Below are 25,515 nucleotides of genomic sequence, written 5' to 3'. Positions count from 1 at the left end.
GAAGCTAACCCAAAGCAGTAGCGTAATTCCCTTCAGGAGACTTAGGGTACGTTTAGAGCATGGAGAAAGAATCTAGTATATTAATTATTATACTCTATAAAGTTTAGGCGGTGTTTTATCAAAATTTTTTACAAGGATGTTACAAATGAGACAATTGCAAATATGTACAAGGTAATTATAAAAAAAACAAGGATTACATGAGAATAACACTTACATGTGTTCAAAGCATTGCAGGCAACCAGGCTAGTGAAGTTTCAATATGTCCCAGCTCATTGGACGTGCTCAGGGCTCTCCAGGAAAAAAAAGACAAGAAGAAGTGTGCTGGGGATCTGGGCAGACAGTTATAGCTGCGGCCTGTAATATCCCAGAAAGGGGTTGGATCACCTCGTCCCTCCTACCTCTTCAGTTAACTAATTTTACGCTAACCTATATCTAATTTCTATAACACCGCTACAAAACATGTCATAGTCATAACAAACCCAGCATTCATCTTGGACTAACGTGGGCATTCTAATGAGATCAAATATGTCCTATCTGGGATACATTTTTACAGAGAAATCCCTACTTCTTTACCAGATGGAGTTAGAAGCCCGTGTTTAGAGGGATGGGCAGATCCACCGAGGGAGATTAAGAATATATATTTTCGTGTTCTTAACGTAAACGGTTTGCGTAATATCTTACAAAAACAAAGAACTTCCATGTGTTCTAGAGACTTAGAATCCAGTTTTTGCTGGAGGAAGATTCTAACCTGGTCGTAAAAATTCCTTTAGGCAATAAAATGCTCTTCCCCCATGTACATTGGCAAGGCAGCTCTTGGCTGAGTGAAAGGGAAGGGGGTCTTTTTAGCCCGCAGCCTGCTAACAAGAGAAACTACTTATATATTTCATACCATATCGTGACACCTCCCCCTTTTGGTGTGCGCTAGGGAGGTAGAACCCCACAGTATGCCTCCATGCGCACCTCAGGGTGTTCACCCTGGCGGGACAGTCCATCTGCATTCCCATGCTCTCTGCCCATTTTGTGTTCAATGGTGAAGTTAAACTGCTGAAGGGCAAGGCTCCAGCGTAGCAATCTGCCGTTGGTTCCACACATGGCGTTTAGCCAGCGCAGAGGGTTGTGGTCGGTCACCACAGTGAAGGGGCGACCGTACAAGTAGGGCTGCAAGCGCTGCAGGGCCCAGACTATGGCCAGGCACTCCTTCTCGATGGTGGAGTAGGCCACTTCCCTCTGCAAAAGTTTCCAGCTCAGGTATAACACGGGGTGCTCTTGGTCCTCCGAGTCAACCTGGCTGAGCACAGCACCAAGGCCAAACTCGCTGGCATCGGTCTGCACCAAGAAGGGTTGACTGCTTTCAACACAGGGGCGTTGCACAGTGCGGTTTTCAATACCTGGAAGGCGCCCTCACAGCCATCTGTCCAGTTGACAATGTGGGGTAGCTTCTTCCTGGTGAGGTCCGTTAAAGGTTTTGCCAGGCTACTATAGTGCTGTACGAAGCGCCTATAGTACCCTGCAGTGCCAAAGAAGGACTTCACCTGTTTCTTGGTCACGGGAGTGGGCCAGTTCATGATCGCGCCCACTTGCTCTGGCTTCAGGGTGTTCCCACAAACCCGGTGCCCCAGGTAGTGAACCTCCCTCATGCCCATCTGGCACTTTCCCGGCTTGATAGTCAGTCCTGCTTGGTGAATCCGCCGGAGCACCTCCTCGAGATGCTGCAGGTGTTCCTCCCAGGAGGAACTGAAGATGGCAATGTCATCCAAGTACGCCACGGCGTACTTCTCCAGTCCCTGAAGCAGAAGGTTGACCATCCGCTGGAAAGTGGCAGGGGCATTCTTCATGCCAAAGGGCATGACCGTGGACTCATACAGTCCGAAGGGCGTGATAAAGGCGGACTTCTCCTGCGCCTCGGGGCTCAGGGGAATCTGCCAGTATCCTCTACTCAGATCCATTATTGTTAGGTAATCTGCACCAGCTAACTTATCCAGCAGCTCCTCGATGCGCGGCATTGGGTGCGCATCAGAGGCTGTGATGGCGTTGAGCCCCCTGTAGTCCACGCAGAACCGGGTGGTCTGGTCTTTCTTTGGCACGAGAACTACAAGTGAGGCCCATGCGCAATTTGACCGTTGAATCACCCCCAGCTGTAACATCTCATCGATCTCTTGGCGCATAATCTGCTGCACCTGGTCAGAGATTCGATAGGGTGTTCGCCGTAGTGGGGCGTGATTCCCGGTGTCCACCTCGTGGACTGCTATCTCAGTCCTCCCAGGTCGGTGGGAGAACACGACCCGGAAGGGTTCCAGTGTGGTTTGCAACTGCAACCGCTGGGGTTCAGTTAACGAGGCGCTTACCTCCACGTCCTCGATGGACCCATTTGCCTTGGCTTGGGCCAACATGTCCAGGAGGGTGTCTTCCTCCCCGTCTTCGGGTAAGCTGCAGACCGGTAGGATGAAAGGTTCACGTTTGTGATGAGCCTTCATCATGTTCACGTGAAAGGCCTTTCATCTACCCCGAGCGTGGTCAAGCCTGACCATGTAGGTGACCGGGTTGAGCTGTTGGTGGACGACGTACGGGCCCTCCCAGGCTACCTGAAGCTTATCCTTTGGTACGGGAACCAGCACCCACACCTTTTGACCCACGTGGTAGGTCAGCTCCCGGGCGTTCTGGTCATACCAGTGCTTCTGGTCAGCCTGAACCTGCGTCATGTTGTCATGCACCAACTGCGTCAAGGTCTGCATCTTGTCACGGAAGCGCATGACATACTCCACTATGGACACTTCAGAAGGGTTCGGCTCCTCTTCCCAGGATTCTCTTACCAACCCAAGGGGTCCCCGGACTCGCCTGCGGTACAGGAGCTCGAAGGGGGAGAACCCCGTCGAGGCCTGCGGAACCTCTCGGTAAGCGAACAGCAGGTGTGGGAGGTACCGCTCCCAGTCGCGCCCTTGTGTCTCAACCATCATGCGTAGCATCTGTTTGAGGGTACCATTGAAGCGTTCACACAAGCCATTGGTCTGTGGGTGATACGCACTCGATACCAGGTGCTTCACCTGCATTCTCTTACAGAGAGCCTCCATTAGGCGAGACATAAATTGGGTCCCTTGATCAGTAAGCATTTCCCTGGGAAATCCTACACGTGAAAAGATGGCCAACAGGGCATCCGCCACCTTATCTGCCCTAGTTGACGACAGAGCTACTGCCTCTGGGTAACGGGTAGCGTAGTCTACAACAGTAAGGATGTATTGCTTTCCAGAGCTGCTGGGGACGGCCAGCGGGCCCACAATGTCCACCGCGATTCTCTAGAAAGGCTCCTCTATCACTGGCAAAGGGATCAGGGGAGCCTTAAGAGCAGGCCCTGCCTTCCCCACTCTTTGACAGGTGACACAGGAGCGGCAGTAGTTTGACACATCTGTCCCCATCTTAGGCCAATAGAAGTGTTGAGACAGCCGGGCCTTCGTTTTGCTGATCCCCAAGTGTCCAGCTAGCGGGATCTCATGGGCAATCCGTAACAACTCACATCGGAATTGCTGCGGGACGACCAGCTGTCTTTCCCTCAACCACTCCTTTTGCGATTCTCCGGGTACTGTCTCCCGGTATAACCTTCCTCGTTCCCAGAACACCTTCTCCTTATCAGTCTCGGAGAAGAGCGTCCCGGCGAGTTGTCTCAAACTCTCTAGGCTCGCATCTGTGCGCAGAGCGGCCTGAAATTCCTGGCTAGGGGAAGCCAGAAGCGATGTCAGGGTCCCTTCCCCACGGGAACCATCTTGGACCTGTTCTGGGTCCACCTCTGGTTCAGTCACACTGATGACTGAGGGTCCGAAGGCCGACAGTTCTCTGCGTTCCGGGCACTCTGACTGTGGGTGACAGCAGCTACGTAGGCTGTCTCCCCGCGGGTTTCTACAGACCCATCAGCCGGCGCTGCTATGGGCTCTACTTCCCCATCCACCCCCAACACTCCAGGGGAGTGCTACTTATGGGCCAGTTACCTTCCTCGGTGGCACTGGTCACTTTCATGGCATTACCTTCCTCATGGTTCCCATGCATCTCCCCATTTCCTGTAGCACCGACACTTGCCCCTGTTAGGGGTTCCTCAGCCATCTCACTCTGCAGAGCGACGTGGCTGGGCACGCCTGTACCTATGGACACATTAACCTTCACAGAAAAATCATTATAAGGTTCAGCTGGCACAGGTACAACATTTTCACCATCAATCATAGGAAAAAAAATGGTTATTAGATGCATCATTACAAGATAAAGCATGGTCAGGTAACACATGCGATTTCCCATCATCATCATTATCATGGTTAATGTTACCCTTATTAGCAGATTGGGGAGGGGTGTCAGGGACGTAGTATGCAACCATCCTCCCCAAATCAGTCCCCAACAAAACATCAGTGGGCAAATTATCAGACAGCCCCACTTCCTTCACCCCGCTCCCAGCACCCCAATCAATATAAACCTGGGCCATCGGTAAGGGATAGCTGATGCCCCCAATCCCAGTGACAGTTAGGGTTTTCCCAGGAATGATTTCTTCAGGGGCCGCCAGTTGGGGTCGGATGAGGGTTCGTTGAGCCCCGGTGTCCTTGAGGCCTGTAGCAACATGGCCTCCCACAGTGACGTGCTGTACGTTGTCACACACCCTCCCAACCACACCACCCACCAAAAGAACTGCTGCATTAGGCCCTGGGGCCTTGGATGAGGGGTTCTTCTGCTTGTCTGGACAGTTGGGACTGAGATGACCAGGCCGATTGCAGAAGTAACACTTGCGGGGTTCGGTGGTTGGTCTGGTGTTGTTGGCCACAGGACCTCTGGTGTGTTGGCTGGCAGGGGTACTGGCGTTGGATGCAGGCTTGCCCCCTCTCCAGCTGGTGGTGACTGGCTTCCGATCTACGGTTGGCCTCATAGGCATCGGCAATCTGCGTTGCTTTTGTCACGTCTTTGGGTTCTCTGTCCATCACGAACTGTCGCACCTCAGCTGGACAAAGATGAAAGAACTGGTCTTTGATCATCAGGTCTCGCAGCTGTGCAAAGATGGTCACTGACAGTCCTTGGGTCCACTGGTCAAAGTGGGTCCCCAGTCCATGCACCACATCACTGTCGTGTGGGCCACGTTGGAGGGTCCGGAACTTTCTACGGTACACCTCGGGTGTAAGCTGGTACTTTGCTATCAGGGCCTGCTTGATGGCCTCATAGTCACCATCTTGTTCTTGAGGGAGGGCAGCAAACGCCTCCAGAGCTTTACCTCTCAGCCCTGGTGTCAGGTATCGTGCCCATTCATCTGTAGGCAGCCGGTACTGTCTGTAGGCTTTCTCAAAGGCCCGCAGAAAAGTGTCCAAGTCTCCGTCTTTCTCCATAACAGGAAAGTGATCGGGCCGGGGCTTAGGTATCTGAGCGCTGCTGGGCTCACATCTCTGGGCGGTGGAGGGCATCCCCCCCTGCCGGAGCATCTCCAGTTCATGTGCTCGCTGGGCTTGGCACTTGGCTCTCAGCCTCCCGCTCGGCTCGCTGGGCCTCTCGCTCCTGGTATTGCTGAATCAACTGCCGACATCCCTCATGGTCGTCAGTGGGGAATTCTTTCAAGGCCACCTGCAGGTGGGGGTCCAATTCGCCCGGATTGCTAACAGGGCCAGCATTCAGTGGTTGGACCTCTGCTGCAGCACCATGTTCGCTTGTGCTGGCTTCTGCGGTCTCTGAGCTCTGAGAGTGGGCTAGAGCGGCTTCCCATTGCACCAGATCTGCGACCAGTTGGGCTTTGTTTTTGCTTGCAAAGTCAATGTGCTGTGACTTGCATAAGGCAACAAGGGTGTCTCTGGTCTGCTGCTCATAAAAGACTTCTCCCAGCACAACCATGGTTGCCAAATAAAGGATAGGACAGAAAAACGAAGAGAAAGGGAGGGGATAATTACCAGTACGCAATTGTCTCAAGACTAAAAAACACTGAGTTCGTTTTCCAAACTTATTTGCGCAGAGTCCTCGCAAGAACTTTCTGCAAGTTTTTAGTAAGGGGAATGATTGCTCAAACCAAATCACTAATGCTCTAATATCCCACCGCCTTGCCACCAATTTGTCAGGAATCCCTGACCGCTGCCACCAATTTGTCATGATTCACACCGTGACCGTCACCCCTATGTCACGGGTCGGGGTGACTTTAGGCCAACAGACGGCTATCACATGTGCAGGGGGGCTTATCTTAGTTATCCCTCCACTCCACAATGTGATGAAAAAACACACACAGGGCTATTGACCCCTTAGCTTACAGCAGGGGCTTATTCTAGGTATCCCACTGCTTTCAATATACCACGAACTGCAGGGATTTATGTATATCCCGCTTACAGTTCCACTTAACACTTGCAGCTCTCTGGCGCCCCCCTTTCTCTCAGGTCAGATGAGGTACTGCACCTGGGGTAATTAGTCGCCAGAAAGGCTGCCTGCTATGTACTGGCTATTGGGCACGCTGCAGCGACGCGATAAACTACTCTGTTGTGAATTCTGTGGCTGAGTTCACTTCTGTGGTCACAAGTGGTATTGCAGTCTCTGGGCTTCCTCCCTCAGGTGTTTTGGTGAGCTCGTTGGCTGCCTTGCTATTTAGCTCCACCTGAGTCTGTCTTCCTTGCTCCTTGTCAATGTTCCAGTGTTGGATCTGAGCTACTGCATCTTTCCTTGGGCCTGCTGCTCTGCTAGATAAGTGCTTCTAGTTTGTTTTCTGTTTTTTTCTGTCCAGCTTGCTATTGTCTTTTGCTGGAAGCTCTGAGAAGCAGAGGGGTGCACCGCCGTGCTGTTAGTTCGGCACGGTGGGTCTTTTTGCCCCTTTGCGTGGTTTTCGTTTTAGGGTTTTTTGTAGACTGCATAGTTCTCTTTGCTATCCTCGCTCTGTCTAGAATATCGGGCCTCACTTTGCTGAATCTATTTCATTCCTACGTTTGTCTTTTCATCTTGCTAACAGTCATTATATGTGGGGGGCTGCCTATTCCTTTGGGGTATTTCTCTGAGGTAAGTCAGGCTTGTATTTCTATCTTCAGGCTAGTCAGCTCCTCAGGCAGTGCCGAGTTGCATAGGTAGTGATAGGCGCAATCCACTGCTGCTTATAGTTGTGTGAGGATAGATCAGGTACTGCAGTCTACAGAGATTCCACGTCTCAGAGCTCGTCCTATTGTTTTTGGTTATTGCCATATCTCTGTATGTGCGCTGATTACTGCACGCTGTGTTGCCTGATTGCCAGCCATAACACTACTCCCACTCAGGCAGGAACAATAATTATCAATGCCGCAGTCGCTACATCACCCCAAAAGCCTGCACACTATCGCTGCCAACAGCTTCGATTAAACGGGTCCGAAGCTAACCCACAACAGTAGCGTAATTCCCTTCAGGAGACTTAGGGTACGTTTAGAGCATGGAGAAAGAATCTAGTATATTAATTATTATACTCTATAAAGTTTAGGCAGTGTTTTATCAAAATTTTTTACAAGGATGTTACAAATGAGACAATTGCAAATATGTACAAGGTAATTATAAAAAAAAAAACAAGGATTACATGAGAATAACACTTACATGTGTTCAAAGCATTGCAGGCAACCAGGCTAGTGAAGTTTCCATACGTCCCAGCTCATTGGACGTGCTCAGGGCTCTCCAGGAAAAAAAAGACAAGAAGTGTGCTGGGGATCTGGGCAGACAGTTATAGCTGCGGCCTGCAACATCCCAGAAAGGGGTTGGATCACCTCATCCCTCCTACCTCTTCAGTTACCTCGTCCCTCCTACCTCTTCAGTTAAGTAATTTTACCCTAACCTATATCTAATTTCTTTAACTCCGCTACAAAACATGTCATAGTCATAACAAACCCAGCATTCATCTTGGATTAACGTGGGCATTCTAATGAGATCAAACATGTCCTATCTGGGATACATATTTACAGAGAAATCCCTACTTCTTTACCAGATGGAGTTAGAAGCCCGTGTTTAGAGGGATGGGCAGATCCACCGAGGGAGATTAAGAATATATATTTTCGTGTTCTTAACGTAAACGGTTTGCGTAATATCTTACAAAAACAAAACAAAGAACTTCCATGTGTTCTAGAGACTTAGAATCCAGTTCTTGCTGGAGGTAGATTCTAACCTGGTCATAAAAATTCCTTTAGGCAATAAAACGCTCTTCCCCCATGTACATTGGCAAGGCAGCTCTTGGCTGAGTGAAAGGGAAGGGGGGCTTTTTAGCCCGCAGCCTGCTAACAAGAGAAACTACTTAGGCTAGGGTCACATTGCGTTAGTGCAATCCTTTTAGCGCTAGCGGATTGCGCTAACGCAATGTTTTTAAATGGTCGCGTTTCGGGGTCATGTTAACGTCCCCGCTCTCGCAGATCCCCGATCTGCGAGAGCGGGGAACGGACCTCGGGCGCGCCGCGGACGCTGCAAGCAGCGTCCGAGGCGCGCTACAAAAGACCGGCGCGTCGCTAGCACGTGCCGAAAATGACACGCGCTAGCAATGCGCTGGTACATTGCGGGCAATGGGAGCGCTAACGGACGCGTTGCATGGCGTTAATTTCGCCGTGCAACGCTGTCCGTTAGCGCTCTGACCAAAACGCAATGTGACCCCAGCCTAATATGATATTTCATACCATATCGTGACATACACATCCGTACTAAGTGAGCCATTTTTCTCAAGTTTAACGGGAGTTATCAATACAGTTGACAGCTTGTTCATTGTGATGTACGGCAAATGTTGGGAATCTAAGAGTTAATATACAAAAATAATTGTGTAAGAGATTCTATAATACCATGCCAGATGAAGATGTTAACAATATCCAAAATGTGTATGTTGTTAAAAAAGTGATGTCCATACAAGAGTCCTGAAATGGAACATATCTGTGATTGAGAAGTAAAATGACTTTATGGCGTGGAGTGATGTGACTGCACTGGGTGCTTGTCTTTAGGTGGTAGGGTTACACGCATTGTACTTTGTGAATCTGAATCTCTATAAGTCCACATTTAGTGGTGACGTGTGGAAAGTCCTTGTGACCACGCAGATTAGTGGATTCAGGATAAAAATCATGAAGGTCACATAGCGTGAGAACATCTGATCCCAAGGCTCATCTGGCAGGTGGCGTACTTGGTTTCTGGAAGAAGATATGTCTCTGAAGACAAGTGCATCAATACCCATGCTGGTCACACCGTACCTCAATGAGTAGCATCCTTGTAAACAGATCCTGTGGTCTTTGGGTGGCCAATAAATATCCGTGGCCTCAAAATATATATTCATATTAACTTGTGTTGTTTAAAGAGCAGCTTCTCATTACAGTCACTGATTAGTTAGGGTTCGAATCCTGAGACCCACAAAATCAATCAAACCGAGGAGCATACTGTAAGTGCTGCTCTCCTCCAGCACGCTGTGTCCCATCCTGGGGAAGAGCGTTCCCGGATCAGCACTTTCACAGTAAGGCTTTCCACACCATGACCACCACTAATCAAAACCTTTCACATATCAGAACCATTTTTTTGCGTCCAAGCGAAAAATAACTCCACCAAAAGATTTAACTACCATTGCCAAAGTGTTTTTCTTACATTCTGGTGATCGCCGCCGGTCCTCTACTAGGCCAGAGCTGAAGCCTGTGCCGACCATGACAGTTAGGCAGCATGGGCATGGACTACCCGGCAGGCAGCATATGTAACATTCTTGCTATCATTGGTGGCACAGAGAGAAAGCTTCTTAAGCATTGTGGGACGGGCCAATGGTAGAATATATTTTTGGACCAACAGGGATATTTTATAATGGTTCTCTGGTGGCCTAGCGACTTATCACCTTAGAGGCCTCCTCCACGGTCAGAGCTGCAGGACACATTCGCTGATCACAGTTTACATCAGCATCTTACTACTAATAGCAGCCATGCCCTGTGCAGCCATCACCGTCCCCTAGGACTAGGTTATCGACAGACCCCGGCCATGTCAGTGATGTAACAGGCGACACTCCGATGTGAAGATATTTATTGGTGATAGTTTTGGTGGAGCCGTGAAGGTGAGTGGGCACAGACGGCACCGCTCGGAGTCCATCACAAGAGCATATAAAATTTCAACAAAATGCAAAATAAAAATAGATACTTTATATAGAAATGTAACGGGACATCACGGGAACGAGGAAGCGCGCTGCTCGCTACGGAGTAACAGTTTGATTGTGCACGGCACGTTCAGGCACTTATTGGCACGGAGGAACACACATCTGATCACACAGAGGTCACCAGTCACACGGCATTCACTCCACCTCCCTCTGAGCGCTCCGGGGAGGACAGCAAAAAGGGCAAGCAGCGGGGTTAATACAGCATAGACAGGTGCAATAAGGCACCAGCCCGGCTACTAGCCAGAGTCAGGGCAATAAGGCACCAGCCCGGCTACTAGCCAGAGTCAGGGCAATAAGGCACCAGCAGTACAGGACAAACCGTTCAGCTGGGAGCGCACAACATCCACACACACCACTCCTTCCAGTGGAGTCATCTGAGGAAGAAGGAAAACGTTGTGGCCCCAAGTCCCAGAGCGCCGGCTTCAAAGAGACTACTGAGGCCCATGTGCAAGAGCGATTAGTGAGCGGGAGAAGCCGGTTAGCCTCAGCAGCCGGGAAGAAGGGTAATGTTAATGGTGTGAGCAGTGGAAAAGGCTCAGTTCTGGGAGTCCTCCCGCAGCTCCGACGGCAGGAACTTGTACTGTTGCTGTCTGATCATGGCCAGCTTCTTCCGCGCTTCCTCCAGCTCACGCTCCTTCCGCAACATTTCTTCCTGAGCCGCAATAATCTGTAAAGCAAGAACACGATGTAAAGATTGTGGGCAATGACTGACGAAAACAGTCAAGGGGCCTCAACGTCACAAAGAAGTATTCAGGCAGAGTCATCAGGGAGGGACAGTTCACCCAGGTAATTGCTACTACTGCATGGCAATATGGCGGCAAATGCCTGAACATGAGGGCAATGACCGTGCAGTGCCTGCAGGCTGTGTCCTTGCAATGAGCAGCTTCATGACCCGAGCAAGGGATAGGTCATCTGTGCGTACAGCTGAGGCCCCATCTCACCTGTGCGATCCCCCCCACCATCTTCTCCTTCACCACCACCGTCTCGTCATACTCTTGGAACGCTGCTGCCTTCTGCGCAGCTTTGACGAGGTTGTCTGACGCTCTCTTCACAGCATTCCCTGCCACCTGCGGACATACATCATTATTAGAGGCAATGGCCTCTCCCAGGTCACAAACCTGCCCTCGCTGCACTCACCTGCAGTCTCTTCATGGCCTCTGAATCGTGGTCGGCTTTCACTTTACAAGCCACCAGTAGCTGAGCGGTGGATGCAGCCACCTGCTTTGCGGATGAAATGAGCTTTTCCTCGCTGGCATGACCCTGAACCGCAGAGTTAGCTGCCTCACACAAGTTACTCGTAGCAGCGGCAACCATCCTGGCCTATGGAGGCAAACAGAGCCATCAGCTACACTACTGCAAGACTCGGAGTCTGCACTCACCATGCCCAGATACTCACAGCAGAGATCAGGCCCTGCGACCACTGCCCGTCATCCACGGCATTAGCTGGGATCGCTCCAACCTGGGCAAGAAAGAAAGGAATAATCAAGCAAACGACGAAAGGAAGTACGACCCCGGGAGGCACAAGAGGTGGAAAGCAGAATAAGACAAGAACCCACCTTGCCCTGCGCCACCAGCTCTCTCTGGGCAGCAGAAGCTGCTTTCACAAGGGCACTGGTGGCTGCTGCAATGGACTTTGCTGCCTCCAGGATCTGCTCCTCAAAGTTCAAGCTCTCATCCGCCTGCTGCAAAAACAGAAGAACACACAATGATACGATGAGCCGACACATGCCAGAGGAATGGAAACCTGACAGCCATGGAGCCACCATGCCTCAGGCACATTGTGAGCAGAAGCCATCTCCGTCGAGAAGAGGAAACTTCACCTTGCTAGTATGGGAGCTCCATCACAGACTGTACGTCCCCAGCTTAGGTATGTTCACAGCTAAAGGAACATCCAAAGCCCGGGCACGTCCACAGCTTGGGTATCTCCCCAGCTCAGGTACACCTACAACTAGGGTACGACCCCAGCTCCGGTACATCTACAACTCGGGTACGACCCTAGCTCAGGTACATCTACAGCTCGGGTACGACCCCAGCTCAGGTACATCTACAGCTCGGGTACGACCCTAGCTTCAGCAAATCTGCAGCCAGGCACGTCCACAGCTTGGGTCCATCCGCAGCCAGGCATGTCCCCAGCTTGGGCACGTGCACAACCCAGGCATGTCCACAGCTCGGGTCTGCCCACAGCTTTGGCGCGTCCACAACCCAGGCATGTCCACAGCTCGGGTATGTCCACAGCTTTGGCGTCTCCACAACCTGGGAAATATCAACATGTGGAGCTCCTACACATTCCAGGATGGTCATTTTGGGTCTGACTCGTACATGGGGGCCCTAAGCTCAGGAATCTGGGTAATGACAGGTTTGGGGTCTTACCATGGTACTGATTCAGGACAATGGGGTGTCTAGTTGGGGTGTAAGTTCAGCTATGGTTCATGGAAGTACCTTGGGTTTGGCACGCGGTTTTAGCTGTTCTAACTTCTTTGCTGCCGCCTCGATAGCGGCTGCGGCTCCCAGCAGCTCATTCTCAGCAATGACTGTGGGGTCTTCAGGGTCCACCCATTCAGTACCTGGTCCACGAAAGAAAAAAAAAAAGGGACATTAAAAAGTCCCCACCACAGTGTAGAGGTGTCAGCAGACTTGTCTGTCTCTATGGTAACAGACTACAAACAATCCTCGTGTAGTCGGATCCTGCACATCCACTTCTATTTGTCCCCTAGCGCAGGAGACAGACCGGACAGCATAACAGCAGGATGACTACAGAGACTCTGCTGCCTGTTACCATGGAGACACATTGGTCTGAGTGAGAACTGTTCGTACTGAAAATGTCCAACTTGTGTGTGCTCTATGCGCGGCTTCAATTTAGATGCAGTGAAATAATAAAAATACAGAGACTTAAATGCTGAAACTCCTCCGACCTGCAGGAATCATGTAATATCAGCGTCCTGAGTCTGAGTCCAAGACCTGAGCCTGAACCCGCGGCCCCTCATAATTGAGGATTGCAGTGGTCCCTTTATTATGCACACTCATGTTCTCGGCCTCCCACCCCTCACTCATTGGTCCTGCTATGACCCCCGGCCCTCACGGTATACACTGGAAGTAATGTGGAGCACACGTGGCACCTTTCATGGCCTCCGCAGCCTGAATGAGCTCCGTCACTGAACCGGCCACGTGCTTGGAGTAGGCGGCCAGCTGCTGCTTCAGCTCAGCACTCGGCTTCTGGAGGATCTGCGTATGGAGAGAACATTGGAGACATGGGACCACTGTCAACACCCACATGTGGCAGCCCTGCCACCCCGACAGTCACACTCACCACCAGGACGTGGTCCAGCAACTGCAAGTAGCCAGTGCTGCACTCCTTACCAAACCTCATAGCCCGGATTCGCACATCTGGGTTCACTTCGGGGTGGTAGGCGGCTTCCTGTAAGAGAGGACACAGCTAGCAAAGCTTCGCTCCTCGCGTGGTGACTATACCTCCACGTGTCAAATGACCGCACCTTGCATGAACGCAGCATGTCCGCGATAGCTCGGCGACTCAGATTCGCTGTGGCTATGACATCTTCCTGGCGACACGAGTTTCCTGCAGCAACGGCTTTGGCGGTCGCCATCGTGATGCCTTTAGTCATACGAATGAAGTCCTCCGGAGTGGAAGTCTGAGGAGGTGGGTCTGGAGAGGAGAAAACCTGAGAGGGCAAGTAAGAGGTTAATAATAAAGCCCCTCCCTTGCAATACTGAACCCTATGTTCTGACCACGCGCCCCCAGGACTCACCGCAAGCTCCTGTCTTATGTGCTCTATTGTAGCTTCAAGAGCTCGCGTCCCCTTGGTGGCCTCATCTTCCACGGCTTTTACGGTTTTCAGGAGAGAAGTCACATTGGTCACCATCACCTGGAAGCACAAAAGCGTGAGCGACCCCCTAGACTCTGGCATCATGTCAGCAATCATTCGGACCGGACAGGGCGGTCACAAACCTTGGCCGAATTCTTCAGCTGGTACACCGACGGATCATCGCTTGACTTGCCAGCCGCAGCCTTGGTGGCGCTGATGAGATCACCCAGGGCTTTGGCCACATCCTTTACGGCATTTATAAGAACTACCTGAAAAAACAGAAAATGTCATACTGGGCTGGGAGACGTCGGACTCTGGTGACTGATCTGGTGGAGTCACTGTTTCTTGGTCTATTGACCCATCAAGTGTCTAGAGTTCCTATATCCGAGAGAGAAGCTGCACAATGGACGGACACAGTGGGACGCTCCGGCTTTACCTGAGTCTCTGGGTCGTCAGACCCTAAGCTGGCAGCACCAAGCTTGACGTTCTCCGCCAGGCGTGTGATGGTGGTCACAGAGGACTGGGCGGCCTGGGCCAGTTTCTCCTGACTGGACGTCGCGTTCTGAACCAGAACCTTTGTGTCTTCTACCAGAGCTTTTGCCGTCTTCAGGATGCCCTCCCTGGAAAGCAGAAAATACAGGGTCACTGCACGGCAGCCAGCCACCCCAGACCCAGCAGCCACAAAAATATCTGCTCACCGGTGATCAGCAAACGTCTCGGCATTCTCTCTGTTCAATGTTCCCGCTGTGGCAAACATAATGGTGGTGTCCAAATCCGCAATGATACCGGACACAGCACTAGCAGCGGTGATGCAAGCCTGTGTGCCACGGTTTCCAGCCTGCAGAGCGGCCAAAACGTGGGACACCTAAAAAAAAAGAAAAAAGTATATACGAGAGCATCAGAAATATTGAGGGAGAAGGTCAGTGCTATGATCACAGAGGACACGGCGGGGAAGGGTTAGCGCTGTGTTTACAAAGGACACGGCGGGGAAGAGTCAGTGCTGTGATCACAGGAAACGGCAGGGAAAGGTCAGTGCTGTGATCACAGAGGACACGGCGGGAAAGGGTCAGCGCTGTGATCACAGAGGACACGGCGGGGAAGGGTCAGTGCTGTGATCACAGAGGACACGGCGGGGAAGGGTCAGCGCTGTGATCACAGAGGACACGGCGGGGAAGGGTCAGCGCTGTGATCACAGAGGAAGCGGCAGGGAAGGGTTAGCACTGTGATCACAGGACACGGTGGGGAAGGGTCAGTGCTGTGATCACAAAGGACACGGCGGGGAAGGGTCAGCACTGTGATCACAAAGGACACGGCGGGGAAGGGTCAGTGCTGTGATCACAAAGGACACGGCGGGGAAGGGTCAGTGCTGTGATCACAGGAAACGGCAGGGAAAGGTCAGTGCTGTGATCACAGAGGACACGGCGGGAAAGGGTCAGCGCTGTGATCACAGAGGACACGGCGGGAAAGGGTCAGCGCTGTGATCACAGAGGACACGGCGGGAAAGGGTCAGCGCTGTGATCACAGAGGACACGGCGGGGAAGGGTCAGTGCTGTGATCACAGAGGACACGGCGGGGAAGGGTCAGCGCTGTGATCACAGAGGAAGCGGCAGGGAAGGGTTAGCACTGTGATCACAGGACACGGTGGGGAAGGGTCAGTGCTGTGATCACAAAGGACACGGCGGGGAAGGGTCAGCACTGTGATCACAAAGGACACGGCGGGGAAGGGTCAGTGCTGTGATCACAAAGGACACGGCGGGGAAGGGTCAGCACTGTGATCACAAAGGACACGGTGGGGAAGGGTCAGTGCTGTGATCACAAAGGACACGGCGGGGAAGGGTCAGCGCTGTGATCACAGAGGAAGCGGCAGGGAAGGGTTAGCACTGTGATCACAGGACACGGTGGGGAAGGGTCAGTGCTGTGATCACAAAGGACACGGTGGGGAAGGGTCAGTGCTGTGATCACAAAGGACACGGCGGGGAAGGGTCAGCACTGTGATCACAAAGGACACGGCGGGGAAGGGTCAGTGCTGTGATCACAAAGGACACGGCGGGGAAGGGTCAGCACTGTGATCACAAAGGACACGGCGGGGAAGGGTCAGCGCTGTGATCACAAAGGACACGGCGGGGAAGGGTCAGCACTGTGATCACAAAGGACACGGCGGGGAAGGGTCAGCGCTGTGATCACAGAGGACACGGCGGTGAAGGGTCAGCGCTGTGATCACAGAGGACACGGTGGGGAAGGGTCAGTGCTGTGGTCACAGGACACGGTGGGGAAGGGTCAGTGCTATGGTCACAGGACACGGCGGGGAAGGGTCAGCTCTGTGATCACAGAGGACACGGCGGGGAAGGGTTAGCGCTTTGATCACAGGAAACGGCAGGGAAAGGTCAGCGCTGTGATCACAGAGGACACGGCGGGGAAGGGTCAGCGCTAATCACAGAGGAAGTGGCAGTGAAGGGTTAGCGCTGTGATCACAGAGGACATGGTGGGGAAGGGTCAGCGCTAATCACAGAGGAAGCGGCAGGGAAGGGTTAGCGCTGTGATCACAGGACACGGTGGGGAAGGGTCAGTGCTGTGATCACAAAGGACACGGCGGGGAAGGGTCAGCGCTGTGATCGCAAAGGACACGGCGGGGAAAGGTCAGTGCTGTGATCACAGAGGATACGGCAGGTAAGGGTCAGCGCTGTGATCACGATATTGTATGAAATATAATATGATGTTGTAGCTTGGTCCTTCAACTCATGCTGGGGGCTAAACCCCCCCTTCTCTCTGTGGCTCCCTTTGTCTCTTTGTGTTGGAATGTATGGGGGAAGAGGGTTTTATTGCCGAAAGGTATTTACGACTAGGCTCAAATCTCCCTCTAGCAGAACTGTCTAGAAGTTTCCAGAAATCTATGAGAGTCCTTTGTTCCAATATGATAAGATATTGGGCAAATGAGTTAGGCTAGAAAAAAGGAAAATACATATTCTTTATGTCCAGCGACGGATCTGTTAACCACTCTAAACATGAGCTTCTAACTCCATCAGGTAAAAAGTAGGGATTTCTCGGTAATTAGGCATCCCAAATAGGACATATTTGATCTCGTTAGAATGCCAATGTTAATACGAGATGAATGCTGGGTTTGTTATGAATATGACATGTTCTGGAGCAGAGTTATAGAAATTAGACAAATTTAAGGTTGAATTACTAAGACTGAAAAAAGAGGAGGGCGATCTTAACTCAGCCCTTTCTGGGATATCACAGGCTGCAGCTATAAGTTTTTGGCCAGATCCCAGCAGTCAGTCGATCTGCTGGAGCCTATGTGAGTCTGAGTTTTACCTGGGAAGCCCTGACTGCCAGTCCCCATGCATTGGGACATGTGGGCTGTGCATGCAGCATGGTTTTTTGCCTGATATGAACTGAGAACATGTGAGTTGTAGCTTTTGACGGAGTATAATATTTAATACTAGAGTCGTACTGCATGCTCTAAAACGTACCCTTAGTCTCCTGAAGGGAATTACGCTACTGTTTTGGGTTAGCTTCGGACCCATTTAATCGAAGCTGGTGGCAGCTTACCGTGAGCCGGCCTATGGGTGTCGTTGTAGCGACTGCGGCATTGATAATTATTGTTCCTGCCTGAGTGGGAGTAGTTATCGCGTCGCTGCAGCGTGCCCAATAACCAGTACATAGCAGGCAGCCTGTCTGGCGACTAATTACCCTAGGTGCAGTACCTAATCTGACCTGAGAGTAAGGGGGGAGCCAGAGAGCTGCAAGGGTTAAGTGGAACTGTAAGCGGGATATACATAAATCCCTGCAGTTCGTGGTATATTGAAAGCAGTGGGATACCTAGAATAAGCCCCTGCTGTAAACTAAGAGGTCAATAGCCTTGTGTGTGTTTTTTATTTAAATCACATTGTGGAGTGGAGGGATAACTAAGATAAGCCCCCCTGCACATGTGATAGCCGTCTGTTGGCCTAAAGTCACCCCGACCCATGACGTACGGGTGACGGTCATGGTGTGAATCGTGACAGCTGTGATCACAGAGGAAGCGGCAGGGAAGGGTCAGCACTGTGATCACAGGACACAGTGGGGAAGGGTCAGCGCTGTGATCACAAAGGACACGGCGGGGAAGGGTCAGCGCTGTGATCACAAAGGACACGGCGGGGAAGGGTCAGTGCTGTGATCACAGAGCACACAGCGGGGAAGGGTCAGTGCTGTGATCACAGAGCACACAGCGGGGAAGGGTCAGTGCTGTGATCACAGAGGCTTGGGGTCTCACCTACCTTCTCAGACACTAGTCGGGCACAGTCGATCAGCTCTCTCTTGGTGTAGCTGTCCGTCGGGCAGCACTGGAGGGCACCGGCTTTAGTGACCAGCTGAGAGCAGCCGTGCCCGAGCTCTTGTACCCGCTGCTTAATGTGGGATCCAATCTGAGGGCAGATAAACGTGATATGACAGAAGAGCCGGTGTGACGGACTCCTGCAGAGGCCTCGGGCCAGTCACTCATCTCACCTCCTCATTCTCTGCAGTCACAGATGCTGGTTTGGCATCATGAGCAAGTTGTCCATAGTCGCTGGTTAGCTGACTCGCCAGGGTGCCCAGTTCATCGGGGTTGGTGGTGGATTTTGTGACCTGTAAGAAGTAAAAATATTTCACAATGAACATGGTGCCTGCCTGGTGTCAGACACTACTACCCACATTCTCCTCCACAGATACCGAGCACGGTGCCAGCCTGGTGTCAGACACTACTACCCACATTCTCCTCCACAGATACCGAGCACGGTGCCCGCCTGGTGTCAGACACTACTACCCACCATCTCCTCCACAGATACCGAGTACGGTGCCCGCCTGGTGTCAGACACTACTACCCACCATCTCCTCCACAGATACCGAGTACGGTGCCCGCCTGGTGTCAGACACTACTACCCACATTCTCCTCCACAGATACCGAGCACAGTGCCAGCCTGGTGTCAGACACTACTACCCACCATCTCCTCCACAGATACCGAGCACGGTGCCCGCCTGGTGTCAGACACTACTACCCACCATCTCCTCCACAGATACCGAGCACGGTGCCCGCCTGGTGTCAGACACTACTACCCACCATCTCCTCCACAGATACCGAGTACGGTGCCCGCCTGGCGTCAGACACTACTACCCACCATCTCCTGCACTGTCACAGCGATGGCTTTGGCTGTCTTCACCATGGTCGTCTGATAATCCACAAAAGATCCCTCTGGTTCTCCAATGTGTTGCTCATCCAGCTAGAGTAAGAGATCAGTAATTAGAAGAGGTCATTGGTCAGTACAGGTCAGTCTTCAGCATGGGTCCCCGTCACCAATGCTACCAGCGATGCTGGAAGCGTGTCAGCGAGGGTCCCTCGTCAGCGATGCTGGTGGCGTAAATGTCAGCACGGATCTGTCAGCAATTCTAGAGGCGCATGTCAGCATGGGTCCCTGGTCAGCGATGCTGGTGGTAAATGTCAGTGCAGGTCCCTCGTCAGCGATGCTGGTGGTAAATGTCAGCGTGGGTCCCTGGTCAGCAATGCTGGCAGTAAATGTCAGCGCGGGTCCCTCGTCAGCGATGCTGGTGGTAAATGTCAGCGCGGGTCCCTCGTCAGGGATGCTGGCGGTAAATGTCAGCGCGGGTCCTTCGTCAGCGATGCTGGTGGTAAATGTCAGCGCGGGTCCCTCGTCAGCGATGCTGGTGGTAAATGTCAGCGCGGGTCCCTCGTCAGCGATGCTGGCGGTAAATGTCAGCGCGGGTCCTTCGTCAGCGATGCTGGTGGTAAATGTCAGCGCGGGTCCTTCGTCAGCGATGCTGGTGGTAAATGTCAGCGCGGGTCCCTCGTCAGCGATGCTGGCGGTAAATGTCAGCGCGGGTCCTTCGTCAGCGATGCTGGCGGTAAATGTCAACGCGGGACCCTCGTCAGCAATGCTGGTGGTAAATGTCAGCGCGGGACCCTCGTCAGCAATGCTGGTGGTAAATGTCAGCGCGGGTCCTTCGTCAGCGATGCTGGCGGTAAATGTCAGCGCGGGTCCCTCGTCAGCGATGCTGGTGGTAAATGTCAGCGTGGGTCACTTGTAAGCGATGCTGGTGGCGCATGTCAGCACGGATCCCTCCTCAACGATGCTGGAGGAGTATGTCAGCATGGGTCCCTGGTCAGTGATGCTGGAGGAGTATGTCAGCAGGGGCCCCTCATCAACGATGCTGTATAAGTATGTCAGCATGTGTCCCGCATCAACGATGCTTGAGGCGAATGTCAGCATGGGACTCTCGTCAGTGATGCTGGTGGTGCATGTCAGCATGGATCCCTCGTCAGAGATGCTGGAGGCGTATGTCAGCATGGATTCCTCGACAGCGTTGCTGGAGGCATATGTCAGCATGGGTCCCTCGACAGCGTTGCTGGAGGCATATGTCAGCATGGGTCCCTCTTCAATGATGCTTGAGGTGTATGTCAGCATGGGTCCTTCATCAACGATGCTGGAGGAGTATGTCAGCATGAGTCCCTCATCAACGAGGCTTGAGGCGTATGTTAGCATGGGTTCCTCGTCAACGATGCTGGAGTAGTATGTCAGCATGGGTCCCTCGTCAACGATGCTGGAGGAGTATATCAGCATGGGTTCCTCGTCAACGATGCTGGAGGAGTATGTCAGCATGAGTCCCTCATCAACGAGGCTTGAGGCGTATGTTAGCATGGGTCCCTCGTCAACGATGCTGGAGGAGTATATCAGCATGGGTCCCTCGTCAGTGATGCTGGAGGAGTATATCAGCATGGGTCCCTCGTCAACGATGCTGGAGGAGTATATCAGCATGGGTCCCTCGTCAACGATGCTGGAGGAGTATATCAGCATGAGTCCCTCATCAACGATGCTGGAGGAGTATATCAGCATGGGTCCCTCGTCAACGATGCTGGAGGAGTATATCAGCATGAGTCCCTCATCAACGATGCTGGAGGAGTATATCAGCATGAGTCCCTCATCAACGAGGCTTGAGGCGTATGTTAGCATGGGTCCCTCGTCAACGATGCTGGAGGAGTATATCAGCATGGGTCCCTCGTCAACGATGCTGGAGGAGTATATCAGCATGGGTCCCTCGTCAACGATGCTGGAGGAGTATATCAGCATGGGTCCCTCGTCAACGATGCTGGAGGAGTATATCAGCATGGGTTCCTCGTCAACGATGCTGGAGAAGTATGTCAGCATGGGTCCTTCATTAACGATGCTGGAGGAGTATGTCAGCATGGGTCCCTCGTCAGTGATGCTGGAGGAGTATGTCAGCATGGGTCCCTCGTCAACGATGCTTGAGGCGTATGTCAGGATGGGTCCCTCGTCAACGATGCTTGAGGAGTATGTCAGCATGGGTCCCTCGTCAACGATGCTTGAGGCGTATGTCAGGATGGGTCCCTCGTCAACGATGCTTGAGGAGTATGTCAGCATGGGTCCCTCGTCAGTGATGCTGGAGGCATATGTCAGCATGGGTCCCTCGACAGCGTTGATGGAGGCATATGTCAGCATGAGTCCCTCGTTAGTGATGCTGGAGGCGTATGTCAGCATGAGTCCCTCGTCAGTGATGCTGGAGGCATATGTCAGCATGGGTCCCTCGACAGCGTTGGTGGAGGCATATGTCAGCATGAGTCCCTCGTTAGTGATGCTGGAGGAGTATGTCAGCATGAGTCCCTCGTTAGTGATGCTGGAGGAGTATGTCAGCATGAGTCCCTCGTTAGTGATGCTGGAGGAGTATGTCAGCATGGGTCCCTCGTCAGCGTTGCTAGAGGCATATGTCAGCATGGGTCCCTCATCAACGATGCTTGAGGCGTATGTCAGCATGGTCCTTCATTAACGATGCTCGAGGAATATGTCAGCATGGGTCCCTCGTGAGTGATGCTGCAGGCGTAGGTCAGTGGTGGTCCCTCTTCAGCAATTCTGGCAGAATATGTCAGGGCGGGTCCCCAGTCAGGGATGCTGGAGGAGTTGGTCAGTTACGCTCACCTTATTGATGGCCTGAGTGATAGAGTCCACCATGCCCCCTACGGCCCCGGCAGCACTTGCGGCTTCATTCAGGGTCCCAGTTAGGTCGTCCACGGCTTCATGCATCATCTGAGCAGCTTCATCAAGAGCCTCCTGCGTGTGTGCTGCTACCTGCAATGAAACACAGGGTGGGACAAGCTCCCGAGCTGCTGTGCGGACATCGCGAGTGCAGGCGCTGCTCTGACCTTGGGGTTGCCGCCGGCCTCCTTGGCGGTGTATAACATCTGCAGTGCGGACTCAGCCAGCGTCTTGGTCTGGTCCAGGAGGTTCATCTGCTGCTGGTGGTTGATTGTCTTTGATGCGGCTCCAATAGCAGCGAGGGTCAGCGGCTCAAAGTACTGCGCAATCTGAGACACCTGCGGGCGAGGGCAGCAGACGGGTGGTCAGTGACAGGCACACGTCACACACCTCACTGCATACATGGCACATGCCTACCTTGTGCCCGAGCTGGGAGGAGTCCGCTCTTGCTGCCGTGGCAAGAGGTTCTATCAGGTTACTGATCTCCTGCACCGACGTCTGCATCTGAGTGTGCAGAGCCTGGAAGGAAGGAAGAAGTGAGAGCAGCAGCAGTATAAAGCATCCTCACAGCCTGCAGACAGAGCCCACACTCACCTCCTGGGATATGCCCTCCCGTGGGGTCAGCTGCTGACTGATGGCTTCTAGGGATGCCTGGTCCAGCTCTCGCACAGTTTGGTTCAGGAGCTCGATGGCCTGATCACATTCCCTCTGACCCGGGGCCTTGTCCCTGTGGAAGGACAGACATGTGCAGGAGTCCAGAGGCCCCAAGCCACCAGATAAGATCTGAGCATGCTGTGCTTCCTGCCACGCTGCCCCCTGCTGCTCCTCCCACCACTCTGCCCCCTGCTCCTCCCGCCACTCTGCCCCCTGCTCCTCCCGCCACTCTGCCCCCTGCTGCTGCTCCTCCCGCCACTCTGCCCTGCCCCATGCTCCTCCCGCCACTCTACCCCCTGCTGCTACTCCTCCCTCTGCCCCATGCTCCTCCCTCTGCCTTGCCCCTGCTCCTCCCGCCACTCTGCCCACCGGCTGCTGCTCCTCCCTCTGCCCTGCCCCATGCTCCTCCCGCCACTCTGCTTCCTGCTGCTGCTCCTCCTGAAGTTCCTCCAACAACTCTGCCCCTTTCAGATCCTCTCAATGCTCTGCATCATGCTGCTCCTTCCCCATCTATACTCACCCCTACTGATCCTCCCACAGCTCTGCACCCTGCCGCTCCTCCCCTACCTATCCTTTCCCCTGCTGATCCTCTCACCACTGTGCCACCTGCTGCTCTTCCCTCGCCTATTCTCCCCCCTGCTGCTTCTCCTTCCACAGCTTGCCCCCAGCCACTCCTCTCCCTGCAGATTTTCCTGCCACGCTGCCCCTGCTGCTCCTCCCCCACCAATCCTCCCCCTGCAGATCCTCCCTCACCTATCCTCCCCTTGCTGCTCCTCCTTCCGCAGATCCCCCAGCAAATACTCCCGCCACTCTGCCCCTGCTCCTCCTCCATCACCCTGCAGATGCTCCCACCGTTCTGCCCTAACTACTCCTCCCACAGCTCTACCCCCTGCCGATCATCCCCCTGTAGATCCTCAAGCCATTCTGCCCCTGCTACTCTCCCATCCCCCCCCTGCTGCTCCTCCTCCTGCAGATCCTCCCACTGCTATGGCCCCTGTCTCTCCTCCCCCTGATTCTATTTGATACACCTCCTGCAGATTCTCCTGCTTCTTTCTCCCACCACACCTCTCCCTACAGCTCCACCATCTACATATCCTTACCCTGCCTATCCTACTGCTACTACTCCCATCGCTCCTCCTCACCCTGCAGATCCTCCTGCCTCTCCGCCACCTTGCTGCTTCTCCTCCTACCACTCCTCCACTTTCTGCTTCTCCCACAGCTCCACGCCCTCCTGTCGATGCTCCCCCTGCCTATCCCCTCACCACCACACAGCAGCTGCTTCTCCTGCGGATCCTCCTACCACTCCTCCGCTTTCTGCTTCTCCCGCAGATCCACGCCCTCCTGCCGATGCTCCCCCTGCCTATCCCCTCACCGTCACACAGCAGCTGCTTCTCCTGCGGATCCTCCTACCACTCCTCCGCTTTCTGCTTCTCCCGCAGATCCACGCCCTCCTGCCGATGCTCCCCCTGCCTATCCCCTCACCGTCACACAGCAGATTCTTCTCCTGCGGATCCTCCTACCACTCCTCCGCTTTCTGCTTCTCCCGCAGATCCACGCCCTCCTGCCGATGCTCCCCCTGCCTATCCCCTCACCACCACACAGCAGCTGCTTCTCCTGCGGATCCTCCTACCACTCCTCCGCTTTCTGCTTCTCCCGCAGCTCCACACCCTCCTGACGATGCTCCCCTGCCTATCCCCTCAGCACCACACAGCAGCTGCTTCTCCTGCGGATCCTCCTACCACTCCTCCGCTTTCTGCTTCTCCCACAGCTCCACACCCTCCTGCCGATGCTCCCTCTGCCTATCCCCTCACCGCCACACAGCAGCTCCTTCTCCTGCGGATCCTTCTACCACTCCTCTGCTTTCTGCTTCTCCCACAGCTCCATGCCCTCCTGCCGATGCTCCCCTGCCTATCCCCTCACCGTCACACAGCAGCTGCTTCTCCTGTGGATCCTCCTACCACTCCTCCGCTTTCTGCTTCTCCGACAGCTCCACACCCTCCTGCCGATGCTCCCCCTGCCTATCCCCTCACCGTCACACAGCAGATTCTTCTCCTGCGGATCCTCCTACCACTCCTCCGCTTTCTGCTTCTCCGACAGCTCCACACCCTCCTGCCGATGCTCCCCTTGCCTATCCCCTCACCGCCACACAGCAGCTGCTTCTCCTGCGGATCCTCCTACCACTCCTCCGCTTTCTGCTTCTCCGACAGCTCCACACCCTCCTGCCGATGCTCCCCCTGCCTATCCCCTCACCGCCACACAGCAGCTGCTTCTCCTGCGGATCCTCCTACCACTCCTCCGCTTTCTGCTTCTCCGACAGCTCCACACCCTCCTGCCGATGCTCCCCCTGCCTATCCCCTCACCGCCACACAGCAGCTGCTTCTCCTGCGGATCCTCCTACCACTCCTCCGCTTTCTGCTTCTCCGACAGCTCCACACCCTCCTGCCGATGCTCCCTCTGCCTATCCCCTCACCACCACACTGTAGCTCCTTCTCCTGCGGATCCTTCTACCACTCCTCTGCTTTCTGCTTCTCCCTCAGCTCCACACCCTCCTGCCGATGCTCCCTCTGCCTATCCCCTCACCACCACACTGTAGCTCCTTCTCCTGCGGATCCTCCTACCACTCCTCCGCTTTCTGCTTCTCCGACAGCTCCACACCCTCCTGCCGATGCTCCCCTTGCCTATCCCCTCACCGCCACACAGCAGCTGCTTCTCCTGCGGATCCTCCTACCACTCCTCCGCTTTCTGCTTCTCCGACAGCTCCACACCCTCCTGCCGATGCTCCCACTGCCTATCCCCTCACCGCCACACAGCAGCTGCTTCTCCTGCGGATCCTCCTACCACTCCTCCGCTTTCTGCTTCTCCCACAGCTCCACACCCTCCTGCCGATGCTCCCCCTGCCTATCCCCTCACCACCACACAGCAG

The 25,515-nt window shown here is 53.6% G+C and overlaps 1 protein-coding gene across 3 annotated transcripts in view; it reads right to left on the bottom strand.

Moving 5' to 3' along the window:
- Positions 1–9,946: 9,946 nt before the first annotated feature.
- The window catches only part of TLN1 (talin 1), a 111,927-nt gene continuing 96,358 nt past the window's right edge, over positions 9,947–25,515 (bottom strand). For all 3 annotated transcript variants that reach the window (XM_069745550.1, XM_069745561.1, XM_069745556.1), the window contains 20 exons: positions 22,533–22,665; positions 22,356–22,457; positions 22,106–22,276; positions 21,882–22,031; positions 19,053–19,154; positions 18,403–18,522; positions 18,174–18,320; positions 14,613–14,779; positions 14,351–14,534; positions 14,058–14,183; positions 13,858–13,974; positions 13,585–13,770; positions 13,401–13,508; positions 13,210–13,315; positions 12,533–12,657; positions 11,650–11,775; positions 11,490–11,552; positions 11,231–11,413; positions 11,035–11,160; positions 9,947–10,760 (listed from right to left, as the gene is read on the bottom strand). In XM_069745550.1, coding sequence (XP_069601651.1) covers positions 10,629–10,760; positions 11,035–11,160; positions 11,231–11,413; positions 11,490–11,552; positions 11,650–11,775; positions 12,533–12,657; positions 13,210–13,315; positions 13,401–13,508; positions 13,585–13,770; positions 13,858–13,974; positions 14,058–14,183; positions 14,351–14,534; positions 14,613–14,779; positions 18,174–18,320; positions 18,403–18,522; positions 19,053–19,154; positions 21,882–22,031; positions 22,106–22,276; positions 22,356–22,457; positions 22,533–22,665 — 2,674 coding nt within the window. In that variant the 3' untranslated portion in view covers positions 9,947–10,628. The remainder of the gene's footprint in view (positions 10,761–11,034; positions 11,161–11,230; positions 11,414–11,489; positions 11,553–11,649; positions 11,776–12,532; positions 12,658–13,209; positions 13,316–13,400; positions 13,509–13,584; positions 13,771–13,857; positions 13,975–14,057; positions 14,184–14,350; positions 14,535–14,612; positions 14,780–18,173; positions 18,321–18,402; positions 18,523–19,052; positions 19,155–21,881; positions 22,032–22,105; positions 22,277–22,355; positions 22,458–22,532; positions 22,666–25,515) is intronic.

The sequence above is a fragment of the Ranitomeya imitator genome, chromosome 1 (assembly GCF_032444005.1).
Source record: "Ranitomeya imitator isolate aRanImi1 chromosome 1, aRanImi1.pri, whole genome shotgun sequence".
In the NCBI taxonomy this organism is placed as follows: Eukaryota; Metazoa; Chordata; class Amphibia; order Anura; family Dendrobatidae; genus Ranitomeya; species Ranitomeya imitator.
Note: the sequence above shows the minus strand (reverse complement) of the source record. Positions and strands in the feature narration are given on the sequence as shown.